At 39.1% G+C, this 14,653-nt stretch overlaps 1 protein-coding gene across 3 annotated transcripts; it reads right to left on the bottom strand.

The window, feature by feature from the left end:
• Nucleotides 1-4,598: 4,598 nt before the first annotated feature.
• Nucleotides 4,599-14,609, bottom strand: LOC149104645 (uncharacterized). Of its 3 annotated transcripts, XM_089270857.1 has the most exons (8): nucleotides 14,393-14,609; nucleotides 10,655-10,905; nucleotides 9,932-10,046; nucleotides 9,690-9,812; nucleotides 8,212-8,334; nucleotides 7,657-7,773; nucleotides 7,147-7,380; nucleotides 4,599-5,640 (listed from the first exon to the last, which is right to left on the bottom strand). In XM_089270857.1, the coding sequence occupies exons 1-8, from the start codon at nucleotides 14,463-14,465 to the stop codon at nucleotides 5,333-5,335; spliced, it is 1,344 nt and encodes a 447-aa protein (XP_089126983.1). In that variant the 5' UTR covers nucleotides 14,466-14,609; the 3' UTR covers nucleotides 4,599-5,332. The 3 variants fall into 3 exon arrangements, with proteins under 3 accessions (XP_089126983.1, XP_089126984.1, XP_089126985.1); XM_089270858.1 differs by lacking the exon at nucleotides 9,690-9,812 and having other exon boundaries at nucleotides 14,393-14,608; XM_089270859.1 differs by lacking the exons at nucleotides 8,212-8,334; nucleotides 9,690-9,812 and having other exon boundaries at nucleotides 14,393-14,606.
• Nucleotides 14,610-14,653: the final 44 nt, after the last annotated feature.

The raw sequence follows: 14,653 nt of genomic DNA, 5'->3' as shown, positions 1-14,653 counted from the left end.
AAACATCATCTCTATAGCGCGACCATAACATGGGTTTCACGGCACCTTCAGATTTAGCTTTCTCATCAATCAAACCCATTGCCAAGTCGGCATAACTACAAGCGTTTTTGGGCCCCATGGCTGTACCATGTTTTTGCACAAAATTTTTTCCAGAAAATTGACAATTGCTGGTCTGGAGACAAATTTCAATAGCCTCTACAATGCAATCGGTTGATGGAAACTTATCAGATCTAGAATCAAGAGCTTTTCTAACAGCTGAAATTCCTAAATTATTGTCAATGTTGGGAAACATAGCGACTACATCCCAAGACACCAGCAAGCACCCAGGTGGTAAGGGGCCTTTCTCGGAATTGAGAATTTCGATCTTGTTAATGAAATCTGTAGTATCTTTAACAAATGAAGGTAAATTTTGAGCTAGGGGCTTTAGATAAAATTCAGTAAAGGCCGAAAGTCTTTCGATTGCCGTTCCGCAACAAGATGTAATTAGGCGGAGAGGGTTGCCTTCCTTATGCGATTTTACACTGCCAAAAGCCACTCCCGGTTTTGGTTCCAAATTGGCAACCCATGTGGCAATCTCTTGACTAATTTGGCCTTTACCTAACCAATCTCGACCCCAATTTTTGATCTTTTCAAAATGCTCCATGGTAGGGTCATAGTTAAGTTTATCATAATGGAGATTGTTGTTAAGTTGCTCAAACATCTTATCCTGATATTCATTCTTAGAAACAATAACAAATCTGGATCCCTTATCTTGAATTCTAAACACATTATCACTAGATTTAAGTTTACTTAAGGCTAACCTTTCCTCTTTCGTCAGATTGTCTTTGGCTCTTCTTAAGTTTTTGGGCTCAAGAATGTCTTTCTTAACATTGTTTAAGAAAAGTTCGACTTCAGGAAAGCTGGACTTTGGAGGCATCCAATTGCTAGTAGAAGGGATTGATGGAAGTCGTTCATCTACTTTCTCACTTTGCACCTCCAGCAAGGTTTTATTAAGACAGATATTTATGCTAAACCTACAGATAGTCACCTTTATTTACCTTTTTCAAGTTCTCATCCGGCACATTGTAAAAGGGCTATTCCCTATGGGGTTGCTCTACGAATTAGACGTAATTGTTCCTCTGACGATTTTCTTAACAAGAGGTGTGCTGAATACAAAGGGTATCTTAAGTCCCAGGGCTATAATGCAGCTTTAGTAGACAAACAATTCGACAAAGCGCTTAGTATTGAGAGATCAGAATTGCTTAAGAAAAAAGCCAAGTCTGTCAAGAGAGTTTTCCCGTTAGTTCTTGACTACAATCCTATCCTGCCTGATATTCAGAGAGTTATCAAGAAACATGCTCATCTTCTGAGATCGTCGCCCGAATTACTTGAAATTTTTCCATCTAAATCGATTTTTCCAGCATATCGCCGTACCAAAAATCTCAAAGATATTTTAGCACCATCTAAATTTCGTGGCGACAACGGGGCAAACCAGGCAGAGAACGAAATGGGAGGGTGCTTCAAATGTTGTACTCGTTGTGATCTTTGCAAAAATTTTTTAATTCAAGATTCCAAATTTAAAAGCTTTTCCACAGGCCGAGTCTACAAGATAAAGCAAAAATTGTCTTGCTCTTCCAAAAACGTTGTTTACTTGGCCTCGTGCAATAAATGCAAATTGCAGTATGTAGGTTCCACCACAACAGAATTTAAAGTACGTTTTCGCAATCACAAATCATCCATGCTCGCCAACAAAAAGACGTGTGAGCTTGCAGTCCATTTTAATTGTACTAGGCACGAAATTTCCGAAATTAATTTTATCGTCATCGAACAAAATTACTAGCCAGGGGGTTGCTTCGTATATTGATAAGTTGTTATTGACCAGAGAGGCCTATTGGACCTCCCAGCTATTTACACTCAGCCCTCATGGTCTTAATAAAAGACGGGAATTTAGATCCAAAAATCGCGTCCGTTACAATACATAATTAGACTGACTAGTATACACTTATACACTTAGTAATTAAGGCGCTCGCAGATACATTGTTGTAATCTTATCACCCAGCGCGTTCTTGTAAGTTGACATTAGCTTGTTATGTAATCTATTATTTCAGGTGTTATAGCATTATGTAACTATATTTACATTTTTCTGATCTTATATATATACATGCAAATCTGTAAGCTTACTAGATTTTTAACGTTTTATTTTTTAACTTGTAAATATTGTTCCAATCTGAAGAAGGCCGAAGGCCGAAACGTCACATTAAAAGCCGGAACAGTTAGAAGTTTGCTTCATGACGCCTCATCTTACACTTAACTATATATATATATATATATATATATATATATATATATATATATATATATATATATATATATATATATATAAGAGTTTTACACGCCCCCCTTGTAAAGCAACTTTCAATTTTTCTACGTATAGTTTAAGAAGGAATCCACCACAAGTTCGAGTAACAAGCGAACAATAACTTTGTACCGAGATTTTTTACATCGTATTACAAACTTCTGTGCGACTGTATTAAAATAGTTCCTCAAAAGAAATCAGTTGTGAGAAAACGAACGTCGAAAACAAATTTTGAAGTTCATATGAAACACTTGAAAGTAACGGTGAAATGAAAGTGATGAAGAAATTTCACCCATGTTTGCACAATTTCTCTGAACTTTGAAATTTTTTTAATCGATTTCCCATTGGAAATTGGTATTGGTGTTATGTCAGGCAACTGTTTATGTCTTTAGCTTTTACAAAATTCAAAAAGGACTGTAATATACTTAAAGTTACTCTGGTACAAGGTTTTTGTCCATTAACAACTGAAATTTTGCGATTTCCTTTTTTTTAATTTTGTTAGCTGGTTTAATGTTGTTAACTGGTTAGGCATTGTTTAAGATTATAAACAGACTGAAGGAACGTTTTACCGTGTTGAAATATACTTATCTATCTATCTATCTATCTGTTTGTCTGTCTGTCTGTCTGTCTGTCTGTCTATCTATCTATCTATCTATCTATCTCAATCTATCTGATCATGCGTAGTCGCTGTTTTCCCACTCTTTGTGTTGGGTTATTATGTGTCTCCCCTTTGCTTCATACGGGCATTTGCAAGCCTTCTTGGTCATAAATTTAACTTCGATTTTGTGCTCTCTGTATTCCGTGCTGATTGTCTGCCCCTTTTTTCATGCCTTTCCTAGTCTTTTAACCCAGGAGTTCCCTACTATGTTTTACTCACCCATGCTTTCGAAATTAGAGTTGAAGGAAATTAGGGTGAATGTCGCATGTCTGGATTTATGAAAACGATGTTAAAGACTGAATCAGGTGTTTTTTGATTTTTTTTTTCTTTTTTCATTTCTTTGTTTTTGTTTTTGTTTTTTTCTGCTTTCGCTATGACAGCAGCTTGTAAATCTTACCTAGCATGAAATGTAGAGACTCCTTGCCGCATGTTTCATTTATTTAGGTATTTTTTTCATTATTTATCGACCCCCCCCCCCCCCCCAACCCCGTTTTCAATTTGTGTTAAGTTTAGCCCAGGCTACACTCGTCTGAATTCAGTTCGCGTGGTGACTCTGACAAGGAGCGACCGATTAGCGTTCTGTATTTGCTGTCTAAAGGAAGTCTACCCGAGGACATCATTAAGTCGAATGAAGGCCCAAGTCTAACGATTTGCCAGTAAGCGTCGTCCATTATCGTACGCGAAGCGGGCCTGAGGAGATGTGTAAACTGTACGGGTCACATTTAGTCCCGTAACAGGAGGCCGTCTGCCCTGTGGCGATAATGTTGTGCTTGCTTTAGACATCAAAACTCTTTAGCCACATCGATTTAGGGCTCAGACGTGCAATGGACTAGACGTTTCTAGCTGCTGTTGGCGTCATTTGCTCTGAACTTTGATGTAGCTAAAGTCTTAGAAAAAAAATCTGTTGAAATCTGGATGTGCCATTCCGCGCTCGACAAAATTGAAGTACATCCGGGACATTGCTATTTGCGAGCAAAACATGGCCACGAGGAGAGAGAAGAACGTGAGTTCAAGCGCTGATCGTGAGTAGAATTTCCTTGTTTTATCAATTTTAAGCGTTCTCGGCTTAGCTAAGAATCAGAACTGTCTGTGATTCGCTAGCGCGGAAGAAATTTATTTGCGTGGCTTCCGGGCGATAATTGACGTAACGACAACATGTTGAGTGTTCGCTTACTGCTAACTATGGCCTAGTTTGTTTGAGGTTCAATCGATTCTCGATGTAGGAAGCTCTTGATGGCAAGTCTTAAAATAGGATCAACAATATTTTTACTTAACAAATTTTTTTTTTTTTTTAAGTCAAAGCATGCTAAGTTTCTTAATAGACCATTTTACAGTTGTCTGCCCAGTGACCTGGCCTTTTAATGGCAATCAAGGTGACATCACTTTAATTTGATACAGACCTCTCTGCTTTTGCCATGTAAATGCACCTGATAAGAATTAGAACAACTTGATTTACATAACAATAGCAGTGAGGTCTGTATCAAATTAAGGTCACCTCCAGCCTCGCTGCATGCCATTCAAAGGCCAGGTCACTGAACAGACAACTGTAAAATGGTCTACTATCCAAGATATTAAAGTAATATGTTTACTCTGCGCTCTACAACCTATAGTGCACGCAGTAATTATATTGTCTCTTCCTGATCCAAAAACAACAACTTCCGGCCTGCATTCCTTTTCATATTTGGCTGCTAAATTATGGAACTCTCTTCCAGAATCACTTAGGACTTTAAGCGAAAGATATTACAGTATGACTGTTTTCAGTAGCATTGCAACTTTTCTCTAGTTTTATTACGTACGTAGTTAAGCTCTTTCATTATTTTTAGCATATTTATCGTATAAGTATTGTATTTTGTTATATTTATGTTCTCGAAGATATTAGCCAATTTTAGCTACCTAAAATTCGAGAGTAAATAAAGTATATGTGTATGCCTTGTTTATGGGGAGGGGGAGGTTCAATTACCTGTTTTGGAGTTGTTTAAGTGTTTTGAAGACCGTACCGTCTCTAGGATCTTTGGTCAAGTAATGCGATATGCGCTCCATTGCTTTCCGCGAAAAAAAGTATAGGTATAATAAGAATTTTCCAGTAAAAGTTGGATGTGCTTACTTCAAAAATCGGGACTATTTATTTATCTGGGCCTAGCTTCAGAATGATATTTGTAGGTGTTTGATTCAAATCCTCCTCGACTGCGTTGTTATGTTCTATTTGCAATATATTTTTTTTATTTAGTTACAGTGTCACCAATTAGCACAATAGTGCTTAATTAAATACATATGAAACCTTAAATAAAGCTATTTATTTTAAGAATACGTTCGATGAATGATCCAATAATGTTGGTCACTCAAAGGAGATAAAATACCTCCACCTCATCGGGAGTGAAACGAACAGTTGTGACTTGTTCTTCTACTCCAGTTGGAGCATCGTACGAGATGCCAATTCTTGTATATGAATTTCCATTACCATTTGCGTTATCAGCAATGTAAATATCATGCCCTCCACCAAATGTTGGACCGTAACTTGGATTCACGAAAATTGCTTGTGATGGATCTTTCACCATACCCTTAATTGGGCGAATTCCTTCTTCATTGCGTAAAGAATAAATAAAGGCCTTGTCAGTGTAGCGATATCCACCATGATTGGTTGTGGAACCTAAAGAAAAGGGAATATAACTTAAAACTGAAGAACAGTAAGTTCTATGCTGAGTTGAGCCCAACGGTCTGGACTTAGCCTGGTAGCTTCTTTTAAGCGAGAGCTTCACGGATCAGCGCATGTGCAAGCCACAACGTTAATCATTCAATTATATTCCATTGTTTATAAAAAAAAAAAAAAAAAAAAAAACCGGGAGCGTGCAGTTGAATCTTGCGGGAAAATTTGCTTCTAAAAATTCCTCGGTCAGTCACGAAAACGCGACGATATACCTATTTTCCGTCCTCGTGGATTAATTACACTTTGTGTAGACAATGGTTTAGGCCATGGCCTACCCTATGGCCTACCAGTGGTCAGATTTTAAGAAACAATAACAAAACATCAGTAAGAGTCGAGCGAGTTAGCTGGCATAACATTGTATCGTGTTAGTGCCTTTTTTTTAGTATACCCCCATTAGCGCCGACTTATAATTTTATGCCAGCTAACTCGTTCGACTCTTGCTGATGTTTTGTTTGTGTTTTTTTTTTTTGTAAATCTGACCACCGGTAGGCCATAGGGTAGGCCACAGGGTAAGCCATGGCCTACACCATGGCCTACCCCACGTTTTGTCCACACCCTCCACCACGTCCAATCAGTTGGCATTTGCAACAAGTTTTGTGTTCTATTATGTCTCTCGATTTATGATGTTCTCATTAGCGCAGTAGTGCTAAATACCATGGCTTTTAAATAATGCGGCTTTCTTTCACCTCTTTGTTTATTTTACTTTGGCAAAACATGGAAGAAACAGCCTCGACTTCCACATTGGCTGTCATGTCTTTTTTGTTACTGGGAAGTGCTATGAAAAAAAGCTGATCATGCAAATTTGACGAACCCTCTGACTTTCTGCTTCAATAACTGCTTGCAAAAACATGGTTCACATTTCAACTGAGAGAACACATGGTTGGTTGGTCACCTTACTTAGCGAGGCTCATTTAACTTTTAGGCCAAATGGTTGGTATATTAGAGCCGCGGCCTGGATCATGGTGTTGCGTCAATGGTCAAGTCATTTTTCTCTCACGGTGCCTTTCTCCACCCTAGGGAATAACTGGGTACCGATAAACCGATCTGAGAAAAACTCTGCGGTTAAAAACCCATTCAGGATTAGTAGGAGCACTTCGGCCGAGACCAGAAGGAAGGAAGGAAGGCAGGCAGGCAGACAGGCAGGCAGGCAGACAGGCAAGCAGGAAGGCAGGAAGGAAGGAAGGAAGGAAGGAAGGAAGGAAGGAAGGGAAGAAAGAGGGAGGGAAGGCAGGCAGGCAGGCAGGCAGGAAGGAAGGTAGGAAGTAACAACTTTATTTAACAAGTGTAACACATGACGGTAAAAACTGATAAAACAGTGACAGGCAGACAGGCAGACAGGCAAACAGGTAGACCGGTAGACAGGTAGACCGGTAGACAGGTAGACCAAAAGAGATGAGAGGGGCTGAGCGATAAGACAGATAAAGAGGTAGCAGTTACACGGTCATTTACCCCATGGAACGTCTGTGTATCCTCCGAAGACATAGTGATTACTTTCGATAACCGTAACAGTATTTTTCTTTCCGTCACACAAGCTGTGAAAGGTAAAAGCATCCCAGCCGTGTAAGGAGGCGCGGTAACACAGCTTCCACTGAGAACCATTACCAACAGCTGGCCCAAGAAAATGAAAGAGATGGGACACATACGATTCATCTTTCGAAAGTATTGTTGAACTTATTGGCAACTCTGAAATGGAATGAGAAAGTTTGAAAGTAAAGGCTTAATGGTTAATAATTAATATAAAATAAAAATACAGTCGACATTTTCTTCAGTGTATCTTCATACTTATAAATACAAACATTTCTATCTTATAGACAGTTCACTTGTATGGTCGCATAGAGAAAAAATTAACAATACATATATTTGTAATAGCACAATACGGACTCTCAGGTACTGCGGCGGAACTCTTGTGCAACTGGTGAATTTGTAGGATGACGCGTATGTAATATTATAATAACTTACTAGTTTCGCATGTTTTCCCAGCAAAGCCAACCTCACACCTGCAGAAGTAGCCGTCGCGTGTATTTTCGCATTCACCGCCGTTCTTGCATGCATTCTGCACGGCACAAAAGTTTATGGCTACACGGAATAAAAATGCAAAAGGAGAATAAATTAAGAGGTGAACGTAAATGATGTTTCAGTGACCAGGCCTACCTATTGGCCAAGGGCAGAACGGCTAGGCAGCCACTGGGGGATTTGAGCGTAGCAATCCGACGGTAAACCAAAGAAAAAGTGAGGGCTCCCTGATGTTGATATTTATTTTTGCTATTTTTATTTCCCCTAAGCGAGGAGAAATACTATCGGCCATGAAGAAATAATGGTGAGAAAACTGGCAATTAATTGTATTTGATGTGGGGCAATTAGATCCGGAAATATTTTCTGGTTCAATTTTCAGAATATCAAAATGTCAACATTGCATGCCTTTTAGAGCTGCATGCAGTCGAATGAAGATGCCAAGCCCAGTGATTCAGCCGGTTTGGAGGCTACATGGAATAAATACAATCCAAACGAAGTTACCTGTGCAGATGTATCCATCTCCTGAGTATCCAGGCTTACAAGTACAGTTATAAGACCCTTCAATGTTATTACATTCAGCTTCTGCATCACATGTATCGGTATTCAATGCGCATTCATCAATGTCTAGCGAGAGATTTACGAGAAGAATGGAAAAGTAAGAAAAGAGATTTCCCCTGAGGTTTGTGGTCCGTCCCAGGAGTCACAAGCAGTTTACTGCTCTTATCTACATGTAGGGTCTTACTATAGGTTTCCTTTTGGGTCTTTGTCTGGTTATCTTTGGGAGATTACCTTAAGGATTTTAGTGGGGCAGGCCATTACTCCAGATCCGCTCTGTAGCCATTATTTGCTACATGTGTCTCTCTCAAACAGCCGTCTAAGAGACCAGAGGGGGCTAATCTTTAGCCGCAACCGTTTTGGGTTGAGCACACGATCGCCCTTTAAGACAAGAACGTCTGGACACTCATTTCGTCTCCAGAACTGAAGTAGGTTTTTGGGAGACGCTTTCTTTCCTTTCGCCTGCGAGTTTGATTGCTTCTCTTTGCTCCAGCAAGACTTCATCATCACTAGTGCTGGTTCTTATCTCCTCAAGTCTCTCGTCAATTCTCGGTAGCAATTTTACAGCATTTCAGGCGTTCGAATTCTCGGCCTTGGGTGCTCTGAATGTTGGGTTGAAATGACTATATCTCTGGACTTGGTTAGTTTACGATCTCTGCATCACTTTTCTACATCTTTGACAGCATCTTTTGAAGCGTCACTTATGGCTCAGTTGCCAGTTAATATAGAATGCTGCAGCAAATTTTGGGGGAGCAGGGGTTGCATTTTGCGATAGGCGTATTCCTACCGTTTCCCAACCCCGAGGCCTGAATGAGGAAAAGATTCCTTAGCATGCTTTTTTCCAGGGGCCAGATTCAGGGATTTAGATTAAGATATCTGATATTGTATTGTTCGAATATACAAAATCCTATCGTTAGGGAACAATACTCAGGATACACCTTTAACTGAGGAAAGTTTCGTGAATTTGGCCCTAGAAATTTGTTCACTTTACTCCAACATTTCAGTAGTATAGGTCTTGAAAATCCTTTGATAATAGAGGCACTCTACATTAGGGGTGAAATGGCTTTTATTACTGTTTTCTATAGATTTTAAACGCAACAACCAACAGACAGAGCTTAAAACCGTTATGGGTTTACTGCGCCTCTCAATAACATGCAGACTCTAAAATTCAAAGCTTAACCGACAAATGTGTTTTTCGCTACCGCCAATTACATGTTCGGTGGCTCCTCCCAGCTTCCGACTACTGCCGAGCACTGTTTCGTTGTCTGAACTGTACTCAGCGATTTGATTACCGCGCGCTCGGCAGTAGTCGGAAGCTGGGAGGAGCCACCGAACATTTGTTGGCGGTAGCAGAAAACGATTTTGTCGGTTGAGCTTTGAATTTTAGAGTCCGCATGCTATAGAAAGACGCAGCAAGGTTTTACCAGCACAGTCATGGCCATCCCCAGAGGATCCGGCTTTACAAGTGCAAATAAATGACCCATTGGTATTATTGCACACGGCATCAGCGTCACAATTGAAGATTTTTTCTTTGCACTCGTCAATATCTGAGTAAAAATATACCGAACAACTAACATTTAACTTGCAAACAATATTATGTCTGTACATATTTTTAGGTCTGTCAACCTCAAGCTGAAAATATACGGTAAACATTTTCATTTCTTACCAAGTTCACATTTGTCACCTTTGAATCCAGAGGCACATAAACAGCGATATCCTTTGCTGGTAAAACCTGTTTGACAGGTTCCGTTGTTATGACAAGGATCGTTGGTACAAGCATTCTTAATAGATTAAACAAAAAAATCTCAGTTAAATCGATTACAAAAACCCTAAGCTGTTTTAATTATTACTACGCTCATTAAATATGCAGATAGACAAGCTTACAGCCTTGTGGTTTGCCTTTTTCCCAGGGCTCATTGAACATAATTATAACAACGCTTTCTTCCTTTTCATAAGAACCTGAAGTCATTTTTGCCGATGCGACGTGTGATAAAACGTCATATCTTCAGTCGTCTACAAACGGTTCACTAAATTGCAGTAAAAAGAAGGTAGATAAGTTAGTGTATTTACAGTTCTTTTAATTTCTCTTAAGATCGTCCAGAGAGCAAGCAAATAGGAACCGTGGCGATCTATCGTCTTTGAAGGCCCGTCTTTACGAGTCACAATGTTACTGTTGACCGGAGTCGTTCGATGGCATCTTTCGTCTTCATAATTACCTCCCGCCCGTAGGCACATGTCCCGGGGTATGCCAGGGGAATGATGATGAATTATTGTTGACTGATACCTCAATTGTCATATGCTAGCAAAGACATTCCCTCGTTTTAACTGTCGAAATTTCATTTAAATGCAGACGGAGACTGTACATACAAAATACGGACGTTCTACTCACAATTGTTCCATGGTATACGTAGCCTTCTGTTTTTAGCAGGTCCTTATCGTGTTCTTTATGTGTTGCATTGTTCAACTCACAGTTGTGTGTTCCAGTAAACTGAACGTTAATGCTGACACAGTTGTGTTCTAGGTAGCATTGCAGTTCACAAGAGTCCTGGTCCAACACTTTGATGGTTCTTATAACGTGATTAATCAGTCGTTCCCCATAGAAGAAGTAGGAGCCAGGAAACTCTAACTCACGGCATTGATCTGAAGCGTTCAAATGATCTCCTATTAGCTTGGTAATTAAGAATACTTTGCCACTGCAGATATTGAGGATTTTTAAGTTGACTAAGCCTATTTTAATTTACTGACATTTAATTAGCTATCGAAACAAGCCTATGCACATAAATTAATGACAAATGCTGCTCGCTGATAGCCTACCATTACTGTTAATAAGTGTGAGTAATCAACATTAGATCGATCAAAGATCGGCAAAACCCGGTTTTAAAATTGGAAAAACGGTTTGGAGATCGGCAAAAACAACAACAACAACAACAACAACAAAACAGTTTTGGGATCGCCAGAGATCGGTAAAAATTCGTTTTGTAATCAAGAAAAGCCGGTTTTGTGCTGGACTAAACCAGTTTTGAGATCGACAAACACCGGTGTTGAAATTGGCGAAAATTGGTTTTGAGATAGCCAAAAATGGGTTATACTATCAGCAACAAAAGAAGGTTTTGTGGCTTAAAAAGCGGTTTTTAGATCGCCAAAAGGCGGTTTTGAGCATGGGAAATAAGCACTACATGCTCGAGGGGTCGTGTATCTAATTAATTATCTAATCATCTAATTACCTACTGATAAAATGAATGAAATATCAGAAATTAATTTACCTTATCGCAAATCTAATTTCCTTAAATATCGGACTAGATTTTGCCTTTGAATAAAATTGTTTAAAATCACGAGAATCATTAAAATATTCTGAAACACAGTTCCACAGTACAGCTCCACTGTAACAAACAGAATTTTTCATGAAATAAGTGCAAAATCGTCGAACGACGGCCTTATTATGTCCTCTTAAGTCATACGGACTATTACGCCATACAACTAAATCTGAAATCATTGCGGGCATATAGTTATGAACTAATGACAAATCCTGCTTGCTGTTAGCTTACCATATATAACTACCAAAAAACGGTTCTAAGATCGCCAAAAACTAGTTTGTTTGACAAAAAGCGGTTTTGAGACTGGCGAAAAGTGGTTTGGGGATTGCCAAAAACCAGTTTTGGGATCGGAATAACCAGCTTTGGGATCGTCAAAACCGTTTGTAGACCGCTAAAACCGGTTTTGTGTAGGACAAAAGCCGGTTCTGAGATCGGCAAGAACCGGTTTTGGGTTGGATCAAGACCGGTTTCGCTTAAAAAAAGCGGTTTGGGGATCGGCAAAAACCGGTTTCGGGACCGATAAAAACTGGTTTTGATATCGGGAACAACCATGATAGAGAATGCTGAAATTTTCGCCTAATTTAAGGAGTATTTTGTTGCTCATGATATTACTGAGCTGGTATAAATGAACGGAGCCTTCTGGATTTATGATTGTTGGAAAACCACAAATTGCCTCTTAGGCCCGGTTCAGACGCCGTTCTTCTCATGAGCCAAATCGAATTCAATGAACTGAGTTCATGTGAAGTCCGGCGTCTGAATCAATTCGAAACGGCTGATTGAATTCGGATTGGCTCAGCCGTTCTTCACGCCTGGCTCAGCCGGGAATAACGGCTCTGGTTCGGCTTTGATTCAGACGTCGATCTTCACGTAAGCCAAACCAAAGACATAAATTAATTGATTTTTTTTTTTTTAATTTTGAAGACGTGGGTATGCGCAAAAGTATAAATTGTACGTCAGCGTATCAAAATGGGGGGTTTCGCTCATCAGAGAAGAAGCCGATATGTTCAGTTTGCTGCCACCTCGGTAAACAGCATCAAAATTAATGAGCATTCATCATAGTGCTTGTGTTTGAATTACGTGTGAATATATTGCATTGGTAAATTAACCGGAATATTGCAGTTGGGCTATTTGCCCAAGTTGTGCTGTATTTCATGACATACAAAAAGGTTGGAAGTTGAAATTGACCAATTTTTCAGTCGTCTTCTTGCAGTTACATATATATAGATAAATGCTCCTTTTTGCCAACGTTTCATAAATTTTTCACATGACGGCTTTTGATCGTGCCTGGTTGTTGTTTACTATGTTTATGGGACTTCAGCACATGTCAGCGCTGATCGAAATGCACTTTTATCTCCTATTGAATTTTATTCGGCTGGAATTGAGATAGGCGTCTGAATCACTTTCGCCGGTCTAAATTACTTTGGCTCGGCCTAAATTCGAATTCGATTCGACTCATGTAAAGTACGGCGTCTGAACCGGGCCTAAATAGCTAAAACCTAGCAAATATGCGAAGAACAACTGAAAAAAGCAAAAGCAGTTGAAAATATTTTTTTTGACAAAAACATCAGATATCAATATTTGAAAAACATGCCTGTTAAACACTGGTTTCCATGGAAACATAAAGGTCCTTAACCAACAACAATTCATGCAAATTCTTCCCACAAATTTGTTTAAACAGTCGCCTAAGTTGGAGATATTTGCTTTATATATATATATTTTAAGTTTTACGCCGGCAAAGATGGTGAGGCCCCCATGGACGGTCTAAATAGAAAAAAAAATAAACGAAACAACAATTCCTCGACAATTTCAAGAAATTTTCAATGCTTTAGCGGCATGATAAACAGTCCATCATTATATGACGCGCCACCTGTAAAGGGAACTCCCCTGTTGCAAAATTGCCTCGACTGAATTAAAAATTAAAAATTTAGCCTGTAACTGCTGCGTAAAAAGCAAAACACATAAGAATAGATGAAAAATGATAAAGACGAGTATATTCGGGTTGTAAAACTATTGAACGTTGTATGATTCTTATCATATGGTTTGTACCTTGAAACAATTCCATATTCAAATTTAATTGTCACGTACTGTTCTCTGAAACTGTGTGGTAAAATTTTCCTTCCAGATTCTAACTTGTACGATCGACTACGCTTTTCTCAAAAAAACGGCATTAACAAAGCTCCCCTAACACATTATTCCCAGAAAACGTTTCTTCTAAAAGACGGATATTTTATGAGATAGGCAACGCGGATAAATTAAGTCAAAATTTCGTCGTCTGAAGATTGATTAAGTTTCGCGACCTACTACACCAGAATAACAATTAATTATGACAGGGCAATTTTTAAGCCTTAAAAATTAACTTTCCCCCCTCGACTTTGCGTTGTTTAGCCAAACAATACTATCGAAATACATGTATCACGTTACAATACGATCTAGCTGGAATTGTACCTGTTGTGTAAGAATTAATTCCTTACACTAAAAATCACTCGCTTCTTAGTATGAACATTACTTTCTAGAAACAAATGACAAATTTCTTTATGACGTGAAGAAATACGTATATCAGTATTTGCTATCTCTAAAACTACAGGTGGGAGAATTTCACACTTTTGTGGAAAACAAATACCCCCTCCCCCAACCCCTTCCAAGAACTTATCAAAGCGTTGTAAAAACGGTACCAGCTTATCTAGCTGACGCTTTGAACGCATTAACGCAGGGGGGCTTGAAGGGAGCTTTATTTAACGAAGCTTAAAAGTCCATATCTTGCCCCTAGCATAATAAATTAGTGGGTAAAACAGATCAACATTTACAAGACCTACCATCCAAGCAGCTCAAAATAGCTTTGAGAGAAAAAAGAAGAAAGCAGATTCGATAATGTGTAGGGAAGCCCATGTCGGAGCAGCTAAATGTGCCTTGAAGGTTTCATGGCGCAAAATATTGGGCACAATATTAAAATTCAAATAAACTGCAGCTGCAGGTGTGTTAATTCAGATCTGAGAGTCGTACATGACAGGTCTGTCAAGGCACTAAGCAGTTGTTTTATTAGTTGCTTTAATGAGAGTTTTGGGTTTGTTGTCATA

Source organism: Orbicella faveolata, unplaced genomic scaffold, assembly GCF_042242905.1.
Source record: "Orbicella faveolata isolate gen_17 unplaced genomic scaffold, um_ofav_v1 contig_34, whole genome shotgun sequence".
NCBI classification, from domain to species: domain Eukaryota; kingdom Metazoa; phylum Cnidaria; class Anthozoa; order Scleractinia; family Merulinidae; genus Orbicella; species Orbicella faveolata.
The sequence above is the reverse complement of the archived record's forward strand: the minus strand, read 5'-3'. Positions and strand labels throughout refer to the sequence as shown.

Bases quoted from the DNA above. Each gene is read 5' to 3' on its own strand.
- LOC149104645 (XM_089270857.1), bottom strand. From the start codon at position 14,465: ATGGGCTTCCCTACACATTATCGAATCTGCTTTCTTCTTTTTTCTCTC. The intron at 10,906-14,392 runs GTAGGTCTTGTA...TGAACGCTTCAG, and splicing joins TATTTTGAGCTGCTTGGATG to ATCAATGCCGTGAGTTAGAG. The intron at 5,641-7,146 runs GTAAATGACCGT...CCTTTTCTTTAG, and splicing joins ATACACAGACGTTCCATGGG to GTTCCACAACCAATCATGGT.